The 19,487-nt window shown below is 41.1% G+C and overlaps 1 protein-coding gene across 2 annotated transcripts in view; it reads left to right on the top strand.

Moving 5' to 3' along the window:
• The window catches only part of MAP4K1 (mitogen-activated protein kinase kinase kinase kinase 1), a 115,117-nt gene that overhangs the window by 89,298 nt on the left and 6,332 nt on the right, over window positions 1-19,487 (top strand). For both annotated transcript variants that reach the window (XM_089658195.1, XM_089658194.1), the window contains exons 17-28: window positions 4,143-4,209; window positions 4,290-4,449; window positions 7,348-7,430; window positions 10,146-10,230; window positions 10,310-10,386; window positions 10,605-10,665; window positions 10,749-10,851; window positions 13,187-13,245; window positions 13,702-13,805; window positions 14,369-14,546; window positions 17,658-17,726; window positions 18,806-18,895. In XM_089658195.1, the coding sequence (XP_089514321.1) occupies window positions 4,143-4,209; window positions 4,290-4,449; window positions 7,348-7,430; window positions 10,146-10,230; window positions 10,310-10,386; window positions 10,605-10,665; window positions 10,749-10,851; window positions 13,187-13,245; window positions 13,702-13,805; window positions 14,369-14,546; window positions 17,658-17,726; window positions 18,806-18,895 (1,136 nt within the window). The remainder of the gene's footprint in view (window positions 1-4,142; window positions 4,210-4,289; window positions 4,450-7,347; window positions 7,431-10,145; window positions 10,231-10,309; window positions 10,387-10,604; window positions 10,666-10,748; window positions 10,852-13,186; window positions 13,246-13,701; window positions 13,806-14,368; window positions 14,547-17,657; window positions 17,727-18,805; window positions 18,896-19,487) is intronic.

Raw genomic sequence — 19,487 nt, 5'->3', positions numbered from 1 at the left:
AGTTTGACACCCGTGCTGTAGATAATACATGAAAAATAAGGTTTACTTCCACTTTACCATATATAATGTAACTTTTTATGTTGGACATATGAGTTTTTGTTGCTAAAGGCAAAGCAAGCATCCGACTTTAGTGTAGTGCTGAACATGTAGGCCCAATCTGACTAATCACAGGGTAAAGTATCTTCTGAATACTGCTGAGTGCTCCATAAATGTGTATGTGCTGTTTTTCCATCGTGAGAGCCCATGACCATGAGCATTTTTCAGTATACCTTAGTCCAGTTGGACTTCACAACTGAATGCTCCCACCAAATGTAGGCAAAAGTGCCAACCATTTGGAAAGCTCTAAAGCAGGTAGATGTGTAGGTGGGTAAGTCCCTGGAGATCCTAATCTGTGCCAAGTTCCATCTTGTGAGAAGTTTAAAGTTTTGTTTTGGGGCTGAAGCTGTGCTGGGACATTTTGGTGGTGGAAGCCCACCTTGAGTCATTGGCAGTCACTACATTCCTCAAGTCTGCCTCCCATTTAGAAACATATGGAAGTGAAGATGAGTGAAAGGTTTGTAATTGTTGGGAATACAAGGAGACATTTCCTGAGCTGTGGGGATCAGAGGTATAGTATGATTTGAGTTTTCTGGTTTAGGTCTTTAGTGTGTAATGATTTCATACTGGTGGAGTTTGATAGTCAGGAAATTGTTGTTATGCTGCAATTAATCAGATTGCGAAAGGCAGCAGTATTAACAAATCCAAAAATAAACATGAGGTTCCCTACAATGGACAGTAAAGGGGAATGGGGAGATATGAGACCACTAGAAAATTTAACATCATCCCACAATTTCAAAGGGTGGGGCGAAGGTGGGGTTAGAGACATGAGAACGTCAGTGGGTGGTAGCCACAAGAGATTTGTAATGTTCACTAGGCTATCAAGATAAGCTTCAATGGACACTCATAGTGGGACATCATGGGTAGCATTCCAGAGTGAACTTTGTTCTATCTGTGGAGCATAGTATTATTTTGAGATGTGAGATAATCCCAGGCCTCCAAAACATTTAGCACGTAACAGCACTGGTTGTGACACTCCTGGCATCTTATCAAAGAGAGAAATGTAGAACAGGCCACATGTTGGGCTCTTGCATGATGAAAAATATTTACGTAACTGTGACATCTTATTCCTGCTATTTTTCGCATGCAGGAAACATTATATTTGTTCTAGGATTTCAGAAGGTCTTGTAGGTGTCCTTACCAGGCCCAATTATACCCAACTATTTAGAGTATTATAAGTACTTATTAAAAAGATGTACAGATAAGGGAGTTTAGCAAAAAACTATTGAAAGGGAAATGTGCTCTGCATATCTGACAGGGTGAGGGGGTCAAGAGACAATAAAATTGAATTCCAGGAAGCCTAAAAACCCTCCTCTTGTGTTGCTAGACCAGTCCTACAACCTCTTCCCTATGCTCCAGCAGTCTAAGGTCTTTGGAGGTCATGAATACTGATGCAGGGACCTTAGCCCCACACTGGACATGAGGATGCCAAGGAACAGTTGACCACTGGAGCATGGGGGAAGATATCAGGATCAGGTGCATTTACATCCCCCAGATGTAAACAAGCAGTTGAACCTTTCAGGGCATGTGCAGCCCCCCTGCAAGGGAGGATTTTAGGTTTCTTGGAGTTGGGATTTAAACACCTTAGATTTTAGCGGATAGACAATAGTTATCCCCAAATTTTCAAAGACACTGCATAAGGTTGGGAAGACACAATGTGATTAGAGAGGTAGGGCAAAATGTAAAATGCAAATAAGCAGAATTTGTGTTGAGAACCTACCATCTCCAATCCACTAATGTTGGGGAGGAGTCTAATTAAACGGATGCTCAATAGCTAAAACCAGCAGGAGCAGAGACAGTGGGCATCCCTGTTTGGTTCCTCAACATATGTTAAGTGGTTTAGACTGCATATTGTACATAAAATGTTGGATTAAAATAGAGGGATTTGACCCACAACAAAAAATGTTTGCCGAACCATTGTTGTAGTACTAAGAAAAGATCCCATAAGAGGGAGTCAAATTGTTCTTTGACATCCAAAACTAAGAATTTTCCTTGACTTGCATGTTTGTGACAAGAGGATTAAACAGTGAATATTTTCTCCGAGCTGTCTCCATGGAATGAAACCCACCCGATCTCTCACAATCAAAGCACCTAGGCTTGGATTTAGGCATGTGGTCAGGATTTTGGCCAGCAACTTGATATCCAAATTTATAAGGGAAATGGGATGAACATTGGACCAAGTTGTGGTGACTTATAGACTTTGAAAGTATAAATATACAGTGGGGCAAAAAAGTATTTAGTCAGCCACCAATTGTGCAAGTTCTCCCACTTAAAAAGATGAGAGAGGCCTGTAATTGGCATCATAGGTAGACCTCAACTATGAGAGACAAAATGAGAAAAAAAAATCCAGACAATCACATTGGCTGATTTGGAAAGAATTTATTTGCAAATTATGGTGGAAAATAAGTATTTGGTCACCTAAAAACAAGCAAGATTTCTGGCTCTCACAGACCTGTACCTTCTTCTTTAAGAGGCTCCTCTGTCCTGCACTCATTACCTGTATCAATGGCACCTGTTTGAACTTGTTATCAGTATAAAAGACACCTGTCCACAACCTCAAACAGTCACACTCCAAACTCCACTATGGTGAAGACCAAAGAGCTGTCGAAGGACACCAGAAACAAAATTGTAGACCTGCACCAGGCTGGGAAGACTGAATCTGCAATAGGCAAGCAGCTTGGTCTGAACAAATCAACTGTGGGAGCAATAATTAGAAAATGGAAGACATACAAGACCACTAATAATATCCCTCAATCTGGGGCTCCAAGCAAGATCTCACCCCGTGGGGTCAAAATGATCACAAGAACGGTGTGCAAAAATCCCAGGACCACACGGGGGGACCTAGTGAATGACCTGTAGAGAGCTGGGACCAACGTAACAAAGGCTACCATCAGTAACACACTACGCAGCCAGGGACTCAGATCCTGCAGTGCCAGACGTGTCCCCCTGCTTAAGCCAGTACATGTCCGGGCCCGTCTGAAGTTTGCTAGAGAGCATTTGGATGATCCAGAAGAGGACTGGGAGAATGTCATATGGTCAGATGAAACCAAAATAGAACTGTTTGGTAGAAACACAACTCGTCGTGTTTGGAGGAGAGAGAATGCTGAGTTGCATCCAAAGAACACCATACCTACTGTGAAGCATGGGGGTGGCAACATCATGCTTTCGGGCTGTTTCTCCGCAAAGGAACCAGGACAACTGATCCATGTACAGGACAGAATGAATGGGGCCATGTATAGTGGGATTTTGAGTGCAAACCTCCTTCCATCAGCAAGGGCATTGAAAATGAAATGTGGCTGGGTCTTCCAACATGACAATGATCCCAAACATACCGCCCGGGCAACGAAGGAGTGGCTTCGTAAGAAGCATTTCAAGGTCCTGGTGTTCCTAGCCAGTCTCCAGATCTCAACCCCATAGAAAACCTTTGGAGGGAGTTGAAAGTCCGTGTTGCCCAGCGACAGCCCCAAAACATCACTGCTCTAGAGGAGATCTGCATGGAGGAATGGGCCAACATACCAGCAACAGTGTGTGCCAATCTTGTGAAGACTTACAGGAAACATTTGACCTCTGTCATTGCCAACAAAGGATATATAACAAAGTATTGAGATGAACTTTTGATATTGACCAAATACCTATTTTCCACCATAATTTGCAAATAAATTCTTTCCAAATCAGCCAATGTGATTGTCTGGATTTTTTTTTCTCATTTTGTCTCTCATAGTTGAGGTCTACCTATGATGCCAATTACAGGCCTCTCTCATCTTTTTAAGTGGGAGAACTTGCACAATTGGTGGCTGACTAAATACTTTTTTGCCCCACTGTAGATGCTGCTGAGTGAGCCATGGTTTGAAATAGCTCACCTTTTCAGATCACCTGTTCTATTATCAGCTTGGGTGACTTTTATCTCATGCTTGTTGGTATATTAATTATTTCAGGAGTATGTGTTTCCTCCCTATATCTGTGCAATGGTATTAATTATTAGGTATGGTTTGCATTTGCTTTTAAAATAATCAATGGAAAACTAATATATTTTTATTTTCTCCAAGACCTGGCAGTGTGGACCTCCATAGTGACATATCTGCTGATGAGTCTCCCCCTCCCCTTCCCCCTAAGGTAACATTCACATCCGTGAATTTAGTTGACGTACAGCACCTGTTCCCCTTTCTCATTTACTCTGTCTCATTATACTGCAGCCCAGATTTCGCACCTCCTCTGCTGATGTAAAAAGGGATCAGGATCGCCTGCACACTCCTAGCACTTTGGTACGATGTTACAGTGGACCCAGCAGACCCAGAAATGTAGCACAGGCCTATCAGGAAGGGTTAAGGAAACAGTTGCCAGCAGCTAGCTCTGGTGAGTAGTGCTAAGCGGAGAGCAACAGCTGAATAAACCAACTTTAAAAGTACGTGGTAGATTATTCTGTTACAACATACATGCTTTAACCTCCTCGGCCGTCTGATTATTTCCGATTTTTTGTGCTGAAAGCGGTACCATTTTTTTGCATGGAAATATGTAGTTTTTTATTGTAGGCTGTAATTTTTAGGAATAACTCACTGAAATCTGTACGAACAAGTCTAGTCTAGTAAACATCCCGGGTAGGATAAAATTTGAAACCCGAAATCATAAATTATAATTTAATAAATAATCATAAAAAATAATAATATAATAATAATAAATTTAATTCAATAATATAATCAAACCAAAAACACTGAAATTTTAAATACAGAGGCAAATTCGCACATCGCTGAGCAAAGTCGCAAAATCGTTTTCAGTGTCTGATGAGGAATTCCCCCACAAATCATTATCACTCAATTCTGCAAGTGGTTCTGATTTACTATCGCTGTTCTCTAGCTGATCTAAACCCGCTTTTGACGTAAAGGGACGCTTTTTGGACGCCATGGACTTTTCTAAGTTTCCAGGCAGAAAGAACAGTCAAAATGCAGGCAGGGCACAGGACAAACCACTAGGGACAAAATGTATGTGAAATGCATTGAAACAGCAATGTTTTACTATGTAATAATAATTTTTTAAAAAATTACCTTTTTTAAAAATTTCAAATGTGCCACCGGTTCCGGCGCCCGTACGTCCCGACGTCACAGGGACCGGAACACGGAAACCGGATGCCGGCATCGGCCGGAGGAGATGGCCGGGGATGCTGCAGGGGACACATCGTGGGAGCGAAGGACAAGGTAAGTGCTGCTGGGACTCCTTGAGCAACTCCGCATGGTAAGCCCGAGTGTAGCTCGGGGTTACCGCTTGTGGTACTCAAATTTTACCCCGAGCTACACTCGGGAATACCGCTAAGGAGGTTAAAGAATATCTAAACCCAAAAATGTAATATATTGTAGTTTACCAGTTCATGGATATAGTGGTTGCATTGGTTTTCTTTTTCTCCAGAACATTTTCAGCAAGTACAGAAAATACCTGTTTTATCTTGCCTGAAATATCCTTTCTGTGAGCTGAACTGAAAGTACAAACTAAATATTACCTTCCTTATGTAATCTTCTAATCTTCCCAACTGCAACGTGAAGGAGTTGAAAAGAGACATATTTGAAGTTCAGTCTAGGTGTCAACCATAGATACAATGGAGTGAGTGAGCGTAGCCAACCAAGGACAGGAAGTGTGCTATTGTCTGCATTACTAGGTGAAAATAAAGGGAAAACACATGACAAAACTACCTTACAGTCCACCAGGGAAGGACAGCTTGTAAGTGGGGTCAGAAACTGGCACAGTGAGAGGCCTGAATGCAATTTAACCAGAGCTACAGGATACAAGAACAGTGTGAGTACCTCTACACCCCTGGGGCCTACAGGAGAGGGATGCTGGGTACAATACTTACCTAGTTCTCCCTGGGACAGTGCTGCATGTCTGTCTTGGAATATCTTGCTCCAGGGTACTCATCAAAGTACAGGCAGGTGGATGAGCATTTCCTAGTTGGGGTCTGAAGAGAATTCATCTAGAGGGGACCAGGTGCTCCTCACAGAGGCTGTGCTTTTGATTTATAAAGAGATTGTGCCACTCTGGCTGGAGTAGAAAGTTCAGGATCTTATCTTTTTGTACAGAATTAGGACGTTTGTCCTCAGAGTTATTACTGCAAGTCAACTTGGGCATCCCATGTACCCCTAAACCTTGTCCAAGTTATCTCCCAAATAAAACAACAAAAACAAGCTCATGGACTGGTTACTGACTCTGAGTGGAAATCTGAAAATGTGTGTTGCTTGGCTGTACAGGATATAAGGGTATCTCCTTCATGGGTGAGTGCTACATAATATATAGGTTTCAAAATGATCAAAGGCAACTGGGACTTTTTATTTATTTATTTCAGGTACTTACATAGCGCCATCAGTTTACGCAGCGCTTTACATATATATTATACATTCACATCAGTCCCTAACCCTCAAGGGGTGTACATTCTAAGGTCCCTAACTCACATTCATATACAAGGGCCAATTTAGACAGGATCCAATTAACCTACCAGCATGTCTTTGGAGTGTGGGAGGATACCGGAGAAAACCCACGCAGGCACAGGGAGAACATGTAAACTCTAGGCAGGAGGTGCCATGGCTAGGATTCGAACCCACGACCCTAGTACTGCCATGCGGAAGTGCTAACCATTTAGCCACTGTGCTGCTCAGAACCTTCTGGAGTGGAGGCTTTGCCTTAAGGGCTGAAGGGTATCGGGGTAAGGGAGTATATTACTGTATCGGCCCAGGGATCTATGTGGCATAGTTCCCAAGGTTCCTGAAAGGATGATTTTTTTTCACAGAGAAAGGGCCATCAATGTGTCTGGTTGTCATGTAGCACCATTGTCTTAGATTGACATGTAGTTTTTCATACACTTTAAAGTGATCCTGTTGTATCCGTAAAGCATTTGAGGCAAATATGTACCTGTAAGGGATCCTGCAAATGGACATAATAAATTACTGATGTATTTACACAGGAAGTTGCTGGCAGGCAGATCCTGCTTAAAAAAGTGGAAGTAAGGTTTGTAAAGAGCTTGTGGTAAAGAAGAGAACATTCATAACTTTCCTACTGTGCATGCTGCTGAACTCCACTCTGTTCTTAACTACATTATTCCCCCTAAAGTCATCTGGGAAACTGACACTTCCTGGAGTGTCAACCTTCTTGGATCCATCATAACTCTCACCAGTTTCTTCTGCTGCCCTCCATGTCAGTGCTGCCTCCTGTCATGGCAATTTGTTCTGATCCTGACTACATACTGTATCTCCAACATTGTCTCTTTCCTTTTAGAACCATCTCTCTTGATACGTGATCTTCAGTCTTTGTCCCCCCCTTCTCTACCACCAAAGAAAGGAAGAACACAAGCAAAACAGGTATGCATTCTGTATCTAAACCATGTAAGATACAGTGGAGTTGATTCACTAAAGGCAAATATGCAGGAAATTACTTTGATCTTATTTTTTGATGGTATTCCTTGGATTTTAGGCCTAGGCTTTCAATTTAGATTTGGGGGTGTATGTTGGCACTAACTCCTTCCTCCACCCATTGCCTCATTCTGCCTTTGTAATTCAGTAGTTCAGTGACCAATCAAGGCTCTGATATTTCCACATTTGAATGACATGAGAAGGGAGCCATTGCCAATGCAGTAGTCAAGGCCTTCTGCTCTGTCTAATTCTACGACATTCCAAGGAAAGTTATATTTTGCATAGGAATTTTCCCCAGAGCTTAACAAATAAGTGGAAACTTTGCTGACTTTGATCATCCGTGTTCCAATTGTCCTATTGTGTTTTTTTTTTTTTTTTTTAATTTTCTTTGCATGTGAATGGGTGTTCTTTGCAAAGTTAATTTTCACCACATTCACGAAACTTTGGGCAAAATTCCCAAGCAAAGTAAATAGCCCATTTGCCTTTAGCTATTCAAACCCAATGACAGGACTCCAACTGCTTTGCATGGACTGAGTGTTTTGAATGCTCTGGATGGATGTGCTGTGCTTGAATACCAAAGGCATTGGCTTCCCGGGTAAGATCTTAGATTGATTTATTGAGCCACAACACCTAAAATTAGCCATGAATCACACGTACAACTGCTCACTATCCTGTAAAAAGTATATTTCTCTAAAGATACACTCCGGATAAGCATAAACATTATGCATTTAAAGGAAATACTGAGGTAAGAGCAACTTAAGGTGTGTCTAAACCCAAGAAAAAAAAATGCAATATATATATTGTAGCTTACCAGTTCTTAGATGTGGTGGCTGGTTTAGTTTATTTTTTTTAGTTTTTTTTAGCCTTTGCCTTCATTTTAACCTGGTGATCCTGCCAGGGTGGAAGTTGTTATGTAGTCCACAGAGAGAACTGGGGACACATGTTAACTGATAAGAGTGCAGCAGAGTCAGATAGCACAGGAGGTTTTCAGTTCACAGGATTTCTGGCAGGATCAGCAGGTAGTTTTTTTTTTAAATTTTCAAACAGATATAACAAAAGATTTTTGGTGGTATGTTTAACAGACCAAAGGGAGCAAATAAGGGAAGTTTTGTTGCTGGGGTTTACACATGCTATAAAGTTTATGCAGGAAATTACTTTGATCTTATTTTTTAATGGTATTCCTTGGATTTGAGGCCTAGGCTTTCAATTTAGATCTATGTTGGCACTAACTCCTTCCTCCACCCATTGCCTCATTCTGCCCTTGTAATTCAGTAGTTCAGTGACCAATCAAGGCTCTGATATTTCCACATTTGAATGGCATGAGAAGGGAGCCATTGCCAATGCAGTAGTCAAGGCCTTCTGCTCTAATTCTACAATTTAGGGACCCCAGAACGACACACAAATTGATTTGAAGGCTAAAGTAAACTTATAGTGAGGGACTTATGGAGGCTACCTTTGTCTTACTTCCCTTTGAAAATGTTGGAGTGCTTGGAGTCACTGACCTGCAGCAGCAAGCAGTAGGTACAGCTGAAATTTCCTTATCTCCATACTTCTTCTGGGTCAGTCAGTCAGAAAGTATTGAAGCCTTTGAATTACCATGACATCCGGGTAACTAGCATTAAAACATAGGTAATCTGTGGGAGGTTTCTCAGTGTTGGTTTGCTTTTATGCAAGTATGGTACCTTCTTTTCAGCATTATTGGTAGCTTAGATATTTTTTTTTAATTCTCACGGGTTCACTTTATATTCACTTAGAGGGCCACAATTACTCCGACTCTGTGCTATGGCAACATTATAAATAATGTTCAAGGATAATTGCATTCTACTTTCCTAACGTTTGGTATCTTTATCTTCTTAACACCCGTGAATCTGATGTGTAAAGGTGCTGCAACACATCTATCAATGTCTGTCTCTCTTTCTCCCTCTCTTCTTATTAAAAGTGGAAGCGTAAACTGTTGTCAAAAAAGTCAAAGAGTAACTGTTGAGGAAAAAAAACCAATCCAACTGGTGTGATCAATGTACATTGCAAGGATATTAGCAACATTTTTTTGCAGATTTCTACCTGCTTCTGCTGTGAATAATAAGCCATTTGTTTCACCACATCCTTTGCAGACTGATTCTGAATAGGAGGGTTTTGTTCATTATAATCAGCTGATGCACTCTTCGTGTTCTAATGTGAAAAGCTGCAGGGTCTGCATTCTTTTGAACCTTGGGAAGTATCTCAACAAAAAATAGCATTTCTGTCACAGGGGGTGCCTAAAATCAAATTTGTATCTGAGTGCAGACTTCTGGAAAAATTAGTAAGCCAATCACACAAGTAGGAATTGACATTTTTGGAAGTGTTTTGTATACCAACAGTATACAGGACACCTCCAGATTGTCCTTTTGAATTTTATACAACATTACCATACTACAGATTGAACTGGAAAGGTAATTTTTAATAACATTAAATTAAATTATTGCTTGTGTAGCGATGGTAAATTATATATAAATGTATTTATTTATACTTTTTTTCCACCAAAGTGGAGTTACCCTTTACACTAAAGTTTCAAATACACGTTCCCATCAATTCTATGCATTAGAATGAAGGTATATTATAGTAAGATATAAGACTGCCTTTGCATTGGCCAGTTCTCCTTGTATGACTCCACATCTTTCATATCAGGGAGAGTTTCAGCTGAAAAAGATCTTTAACGGATGTCCACTGAAAATCCATTCCGCAACTACCTGGAGGCATCCAACAACAAAAGGTGTGTAGCTTTCTCTCTTCTCTCTATAGCACTTTTTATGCTTCTCCATAACCGATAAGTTTTATTGTGTATACTATAGATATGCATGTTATCCTGGGAGCTGAGCAGGGCATCTATACGCTAAACCTCTCAGAGTCACAGGCCTCTCTTGACTTGGTAAGTGAGAATTCAGCTTTTGCACACCGTGCAATTTTTTGTTTGATTTTATTTCCTTAATGCTTAACATGGGACAAAATAAGGACACAATATTGTGTATAAAGTCCATCTCCAACTAAAATTAATATTTCAGGTACATTGCTCAATGGCTTCTTACCCCTGAAAATATACTTATCATAGACCAAGTTATATTTTTGGTTTTCTTATATCTTCTGTAGCTGACCACTGGCTGGACAACTTGGGTCTATTCCATCAACAATGTGTTAATGTCCATAACTGGTAAGATGGATATGTCAACTGATAATACAGTAAACTTATTGACTAAGGGATCTAGTATTCAGTGTGTACCTGTCTGTCCATAGGTAAAGTCTCCCACCTGTACTCTCACAGCCTGCTGACTCTTCATGAACAGATACGGAAAGAATCCCGTTTGGCTCACATTCCAACACACAGACTGCTGCCCAGGTACTGGCTTGGTAGGAGGGTATGGTGAGCAGTATAGTTATAAGAGGACAATAGTGATGAACCAAATGTACCGGGGTTTGGTTCGAGCAGGGCTTGGTACTCATTTGGCGATGCATAAAAAAAAATGTACAGTGTAGATCAATCACGCTTTGACACCAGCCAAAATAAAAAAACCTGACAACTAAATGCAATGATGCCATTCGCCTGTGTCGTAATATATATGGGAAGGGGCAGGGATGGTGGCCACATCTTTCCTCAGCTATGGACATGTGGCCATATATTAAGGCAATTGTGTCATCCCCAATCCTTGCCCCTTTGCCTAAATGGCTGGGGATTCCTGGTAATGTAAATGAATGGACCAGGTGGCATCAGCGATTGTCAAGGATGCAACTGGTGAAGGCACTCATTCCTTAGCAATCATTAACAACAGGAATCGGTCATGTTCTTCCAGGCTGAACACCCTAAATGTTTGGCATTTGAATATATGTTCGGATCGAACACTCAGCTGCTTCCTACAAGACAAGCCTCTGTCCACATAGCAGAACTCAGAACATTAAAACCCAATTCCAGGCAACTAAAAAATGATCCCTTGCAGTTGGGCTGTGCCTTCACTGCAAGGGTTATTGCTTGTTTAGGTTTGGGGGAACAATAAAGAAAGATTTACTTACCTGATGCTCTGCTCAAACCTGGGGGAGTTGTTGTAAGTGGGAATATCCAAAATGATTTCCCACCTCTCTTGTTGAAACAAACCTTTCGATTCCCTGGAAGCTATACATGGTTTCCAGACAGTCAAAATAGAAAAGAAAAAACATTTGACGCTCTGGACATGGTTCTTGCTCTTGTAAACCCCCAAAGATGATATTGGGAATAGATGACTTGACTTGGGCCGCACACAGAGTGGGGTACAGAGTAAGTGCCACCCAAATGAAAAAATCAAAAATTAGAGCACCTAACGCTCATCCGAAAAGTTCATGATCCTTTATTGATGATAGCAATGTGACACAGGAAGAAGAATGGTAACCAATGCGTTTCGGGGGCCACAAAATCCCCCTTCCTCAGAGTTTTGGCTTAATGTTAGATCTTCTTAGATGGGCTCGGTAGAACCTCCTGAAGGGCAATCTTTATCAGGGCAAATGATCATGCTGTCTCACTTTACTTGTAATGGAGATTGCAGTAAGAAAAGCATTTTGGAAAGCTTACCCTAGGGCTGAATCATCACAGGGTTATCAGTTTGTTGACTACAGTATGAACTAACAAGGCTAAATTAGTAGTATGTGTGTCTTTTGTTACCAGTTTTACTATTTATTGTTAGTAATATATTGCTTAGCATTTATGTGTATTTATTACAGAACAGTTGTCCAGATCTGTATACTGTTGTGCTATGTTAAAAAGTATGTCATAGTTTACTCTTTGGCTCCTTCTTTTCAGCCAGCTTTGCCCATCCTGAAATTTTGTTGCACCTTAACTAGATTGGTGACCAAGGCCCTAAGAACTTAAAGTGGTTGTAAATCTCCGAAATGAAAAATGAACAAAGCATATACAGTAATCTGTGGTGCATACTTGCCTTGATTTCTGTCTGCTCTGTCATGTCTTTGGTGTTGGCATTTGACTGATGTAGATAGCAAACAATTCTGGGAGATGGCCCCGCCCCACCTCCAGCACACAGCAGGTGATTGAGAGCCTCTGTTTTGCATGTTTCCTTATGAGACTGTATAGAGAGAGGTGTGTCCTTGCCCTCCACTCAGGTCTCAGATTACACACAACTCGACTTGCTTTATGCTGTGCAGTGCAGGACAATAGATACCAGCCCCTAACATTTTACACAGGAACACTGTGTAAAATGTGTTTTAAAAGGCTGTAGAGGAGAGAGGGCTGCATAAATACAGGTATAACTGATGTAGGAGGATTTGTTTAATCTATATGTACCACCTAAGGCTAGTCACTTCAGTGGATATACATAGGGTTTACAACCACATTAAGTATGCTGCATATTTGATGCTGTGTTTTATTGTTAGAGAGAACACAGATCATGAATGTCTGGCACTAGAAATACATATGGGTGAGCTGTCCTGCATTTGGCTGCTGCTTCTGCCCACATATTATAGAAAAGAAAGGCACACTGATCAGTACAATGACAGAATGTTGTAGATTACCTTCTAGGAACTCTCACAGTAGAAGGGTATGGTAAAAAAGAAAGCAGTATTATCAGATAGTACAAGTTGAGACTGCATGCTCTAAACAAAAAAAAAAGTAGAGGGACAATGCAAGTAAACAGGGAAGAGAGGGATAAATCCCTCTATATTTATTCTTTTTTTTTTTCTTTTCCTTTCTCCAGAAAGAAATCTGCATCCACCAAGGTTCCGGACACTAGAGGGTGCAAGAATTGTTGTGTGGGTAAGATTTCCCATATTTCCTTCTTTTTGTATTGTTTAAAGGTATCAACAGACATTAGACCAATAACAGAAATGGATAAGGAAAAAAACCTATCCAGTAAAAATCTTTTTGTTCTCCTGAAACACACATTAATGTGTCTTTATGCATCCTACAAGAGTCAAACATATAGCATCAGGTTATCTTGGCTTGAACAAAGGAAAAATAGCAACTAATCAAACCAAGAAATCCAATTCAACCAGTCATGAGTTTGGTTGACAGATGGAGCGATATGCCTTGCACGTATGGTCATTGTCTTCCAATAAAATGACTTTTTGTGTTGTCAAAACATTCAAATATTTAAAAAAATGTTAAATGTAAAAAAAAACCAAAATACACCCTAGTCCACTACTGTGTTGCTTAGTCTCCTACTGCCATTTTATTTCATTTACCCAATTTTCTCTGTCTTCTTGTTCTTAGCCCATGATGGTCTGCGTGATAGTTGGTTTTTGTGTGTAGCGATGGAAACCAGTGTACTATTGTTGGAATGGTATCAACCACTTGAAAAGTTCCTGTTGATGAAGGTAAGAGCATTCACCTGGTTCTTCCATTTTCTGTATCACCAGTGTGGGTTTAGCTTGTCCCCAACTCCATTGCACCTTCTCAGACCATGATATTTTTTATTACCTTCTTGAAAAAAATACCAAACCTGAAGTCAAATAGTTTAAACTTGCATCTTTATTAACATAACTAACTTGTTAAGTTAGCTAACAAAGGGAATTGCTTAAACTCCAAACATCCTGCATTTGCCTAGCATTTAAATAGATTATACAGTAAAAGCAAAAATCACAAATTTGTATATGAAATGCCATAATTAAAATATATAACAGAAAACAAGCAAAAATTTAAACCAATCAAGTCAATTCTTTATAGATAAGGCTTCCTGGGACTTCTACAGGGATTGTATACTGACCTTTAGCAGATGCATGTCAGTCAAATGACAATACCTCTTGCCATTTCAATGGCATGGTGTCAAATTGTAACAAGTTGTTTTTGCCTATACAAACACATTAACCATCTCCTTCTATTATTTTTCCAGAATCTTTTATACTGTTGTTCTTCCAATGTTTTGTTCTTCTTGTTGCAGCATTTTGATTTCCCCCTGCCTTGTCCCCTGAAAACATTTGAAATGCTGGTGGTGCCAGGAGAACAATATCCTCTTGTCTGCATTGGGATCCACAAAGGGTCGTCCTCTAATGGCAGGATCCAGTTCCAGACCATCAATCTTAGCTCTCTGAGCTCCTGGTTTACAGAAAGTAGAGACGGTGAGCTATGAGCATATGGGCTTCTTTGACGGTTGGTGCATCCAAGACCATGCAAAACTTCCAGAACAATTCAATGCCCTCCTTATTATATAGGTCTGCAGGAAGAACTGTCTAGGGCCATCTAAAGCTAGTTGGTGAAAGTGAGGCAATACATACTTTTGTTCAGGAATTTTCAAACATGGCTTCAGTTAGGCTACAGGCTTGGTGGTTATCGGCTTCAGTCAGGCTACAGGCTTGGTGGCTATCCCCTACAATTATGAGTTAATAAACCAGAATGTGTGGAAATGTGAAATGGTATAATTTTATTATTTGGAAGACTTGGGGTTATCTTGTGAGCTGGTTATGGCTGAGCAATGAGATTGTCCTCTGGAAGTTCACAGGAAATGAGATTTCCAGGACTACATAAGTGGGTTTGGCTGTTATCAGTGAGATGGTATATCAAATGTTAATTTGTTTGCTTAGATCACCAATCCCCCAACTAGGGATCAGTGGAAGTTTAGGGTTCCTCAAGAGGTTGCTGGAGGTTCCTTGAGCTGTGGCTAATTGATCTCGCATTTGAAAGAGCCTGCATAGTGCCATCATGACACCTAGCTGTCTGTAACGTTTGCAGTATTCCTAATGACCACCAATGTAAGGGACATATTTTCCTATTGACCTGCAATGAATTGGTAAATGTTAGTGTTTGTTTTAGGGGTTCCTCTGGGGTCTGGGGTAAAAAATGTTGAGAAAGATGGTAAAAAAATCTTAAAATGAAAACAATAGAGCACTTTCCTTGTGCAACGTACTGTATACGTTCAATTAACATGGATAATATTCTTATTGCACAAGACTGTATTCTGGATTTTTCCACAACACTTTCATTCACTAGGAAAAAAAAACACCAGTCGGGTGGTCACAGTATTGGACCCAGGACATGTGATCTGGGTGCCCGCATGAGTACCACTCATGTTCACCAGAATGTATTTTCTAGTGCAAGTTTTACACTATACATGCTGGATTGATGTAAACTGCATTTGTAAGATACTTATCAAGAGCCCCCTCTTTGGAATATACAGTATGTACCATGACTACCATGCTGTCTTTATGGTGACCTACTTCCATTGGGTCTGGATGCTTCCCCATTGGGAAGTTGGTCCTTCTATTTTAAAATTATGTATACTAGACCATTGGCTGTTTACTGATTGTACCAGAATTTCCCACCCAAGAGGCAGTGGCTTTACCTTGGCTTATTCATTTGCACCTCTGTGGGTAACATGCACATGCTATGAATTCCAGTCTACCCTGCTGTTTGCTGTTAAAGCGGAGTTCCAGTGAAAATAAAAAAATATATGTCAGCAGCTACAAAAACTATAGCTGCTGACTTTTAAACAACACCCACCCACCTGTCCCTCAATCCCACGGTGTTCTCCCCACAGCCAGTTTCACCGGGTCCGGCATTTTTAGTGTGGGCTCCCGTCTGTGACAGCTCATGGCTTCACAGCTGGGTGCCCACTGTGCATGCGCAAGAAGCGCTGTGCTTTGTGAATGGTCCCGTAGTCTTCTGGGACCTGTCACATGTCCCAGAAGACTACGGGGAGGGAGGAGGACAACTTCTGCTTCTGATCACCTAGACAATCGCACCAGAAGCGGGAGCGGGTACCTGTCAATTTCAGGTACCCATCCTTAACGGGGAGTGAGGGACCAATCCTTAAAGCGCAACTACCCCTTTTGGGTGGAGCTCTGCTTAAAGATCGATCGAGTCCACATGTGAATTGTAATCAGAATCTTTGCATGTTGTAAACATGTATGTTGAGAGTCATTTTTTATTTTGTGTAATAGATTTTTTTTAATGGTACATAATAAAGTTATTTTTACGGAAGTCATTTTCTCTTTCTCTCTATATGTCCACACAAAGTCCATGACTACATATTTTGTTTGTAATTGTACACGATTTGTGGGATGTGGACATATAACACACACACATTCTGCCATCTTGTTCCTTCCCAAACCACTACTGAGAAAATGGGCCCAAAGACAGTCCTTCTCATTTATTACAAAGCAGGTGACAAGGTTGAAAATAGAATCTTAAGCTGGCCATACACTTTGCAGTTTGTGTATAATGTCCAAAACGTTGTCATGTAAGGGAATGCCTAAACAATCAGTTGAATTTGTAGTAGTTGGTAGATCTAAAAAGGATTGTACATTCAAACTATGTCTAGTTTAGGTTTGAATGTTAAGGAACAATTTCAAGTTTATCTTATTTCACACTGAACTGTCCTTTAAATAATACCTTGACATTTCCATTACATACCTTAGTTTTGACCTAGGAATGTCACCACTAGGTCTGTATGAAATGCTGGCCGATCATGGCTGTTAGGAAGGGCCAGCAGGATGCTGTACATGGCTTCCTGAAAACATTAAGGCCTCAGTACTTAAAGCGGAGCTCCAATCAAAATCTAAAAAAATAAGTCAGCAGCTACAAAAACTATAGCTGCTGACTTTTAAAAAACAGACACTGACCTGTCCCATGATCCAACGGTGTCCTCACTGCAGCCTGTTCATCTGGCATCTTCATTGTAGGCACCTGGCTGTGACAGCTTGCGGCTTCACAGTTGGGTGCCCATTGCACATTTGCGAGTAGCACTGCTTCTTGTGAATGGTCCCATAGTCTTCTGGGACCTGTCATGTGTCCCAGAAGACTGCAGGGAGGTAGAGAGGACAATTTCTGCTTCCTATCGCCTAGGCGGTTGCAGCGGAAGTGGGAGCAGGTACCTGATTTTGACATATGCTCCCAAAGGTGCCAATCCTTAACAGGAAGTGGGGGGTAAGGCCTTTTGGGTGAAGCTCCGCTTTAAAGTCTCAGTAATCCCCCAAGAGGGGAAGTTCTGCTTTTCCAACCCCCCCCCCCCCCCCGCCCTCTTCTAGTATCAGTATTATAATACATTTTTCTTTGGGGGGGGAGCAGGTTCCTGTTTTTTATAGGTACCTTCTCTCACTTCCATGTCCCCTTTTCCCCAAAGCCTTCTGGCACATGTCACATTTCAGTACAGGAGAGGAGCCCCTACAACTATGCAAGATGGAGGGAGGGAAGGGCAGAGTTTAATTCATAAATATTTTGTGTTTTCTTATCAGAGGGCTCCTGTTCAGGCCGAGTACAGGTGGCTCAGATTGGCTGTGACCAATTCTTGGTACTCACAAACAGTAAGTCTTATTTACATTCAGTCTTTACTCTCATCTTTAATTCTGAAGTTTAGGTATGAATATTTTTACATTGTTCCAGCCAGGGGCGGACTAACAACTCATGGGGCCCCCGGGCAATAGGAGATCATGGGGCCCCTGTGTTCTTGCCCAACCTCAAAAAAGCCTATGAAAAAGATACCGGGGGCATCTCATGGGGCCCCTTACTGACCCCGGGCCCTCGGGCAGTGCCCAAGTTTCCAAATGGTCAGTCCGCCCCTGGTTCCAGCTTTGACCAGTGTAAGTATTGATGTGCCACCTGTGGGACCCCCAGCTTGCCACCTTGTCTCATTAGAAAACACTTTGCATTCGCTAAGATGATGCGAAGTGTTCTCTGAATGGCACCACTGTTGATGGGTATATTCTAGGTATTAGCTATTTTTTTTTTTTACTCTGCTACATTTAATGTCCAATTAAACTTTGTTTATACTGCCTAAATATATTCAAGGAGCAGTAAAACAAAAAGTGTTCAACATCCTAAAGTTTTGTTTCTTTAGAAAAATGCCACAGCCTTGATAGAAAAGCCTGTCCCCTGCCAGCATGCTGCAGAGAAGGGCCCTAGCTCTCTGTATTGAAGCAGTGGTCTCTCTGCATGCCCCTTACTGAGTCAGAGCCAAACACCTGACTCATGTACTGTAGATCAATCCATAGTGCAGTAATGTGCTGGTGTATGCTGAGAGACCACTGCTTCCACACAGACAGCACATGCTCTTTAGCATGTAGCAGGGGTTAGGCTTTGGCTACCACAAAAAAAAAAGGATTTTGTTGATCTTAACACTACCCCATTGCACATACTGCTACATTACTGCTGGAGCCAGGCTCATTTGCTTGGGTGGGCAGTGTGGGTTAATTAGTTAGAACCATGTTCATGGGAGTAGGTGGCCATTGTGGTAGAGGCTAGTGATTTTTAGTAGTGTTTAATGGCAGGTCCTGTTTGAACACAGGCTTTGTTTTAGTTGCTACTTTGGTTATCATCATACATGAACCTGTTGTGTCTGCTCCATCCACAATTCTCACAAATGATAACTTTTTGTTTTTTCTAGACACACTAAATGTGGTGGATCATTATGGAGAGCCCCTACACACATCTTGTGTTCCGAATATCTTGTTCACTTTTCCGGTGGACTCAGTGGGTGAGCATGGCTTCTTTTCCTACAACCTGAGCTGTGTCTTCAATTTAAGGGTAAACTACATGTTTGCTAAAAAAAGAAGACAACTCATAAATTTCTCCATTTCAGTGTGCAACTGCTGTGATTTTCTAAAACCAAATGTAGATGTCTTACATGCTAAAATGTAACCTGGATGTCCTATGGGCATTGCATACAGAATAACCTCGGAAATCTTTGCTGCTTATGTGATTGACTCACTGCTTTTCCCAAAAATTTGCACGGAGCTACACATCAAATTAGAGGCATTTATTGAGATAAGAATTTACAGCCCAAAACTTTATTTAAATCTGCTAAGTATATTCTAAAATGATTTACAAAATCACAAAGTTCATTTTCTTTTTAAATTACGCATAGCTGTAAAAGAAGAACATGTCCCCTCCGAGCATGCTCTGGAGAAGGACCTCTGTGTGGAAGCAGTGGTCTCTCTGCAAAGATTTGACACTCCGTGCGGTGTCAGAACTGAGGGCTCATTCACACCATGGTGCAGAGACGTCAGTTTTTACACGTGTCCTGCAAGGGCACAACAAAATCAATTGTTCTCTATGTGCCCTGTTTA

This window comes from Staurois parvus, unplaced genomic scaffold (assembly GCF_062004578.1).
Source record: "Staurois parvus isolate SC_StPar_1 unplaced genomic scaffold, SC_StPar_1.0 ptg001058l, whole genome shotgun sequence".
NCBI lineage: Eukaryota > Metazoa > Chordata > Amphibia > Anura > Ranidae > Staurois > Staurois parvus.
Note: the sequence above shows the minus strand (reverse complement) of the source record. Positions and strands in the feature narration are given on the sequence as shown.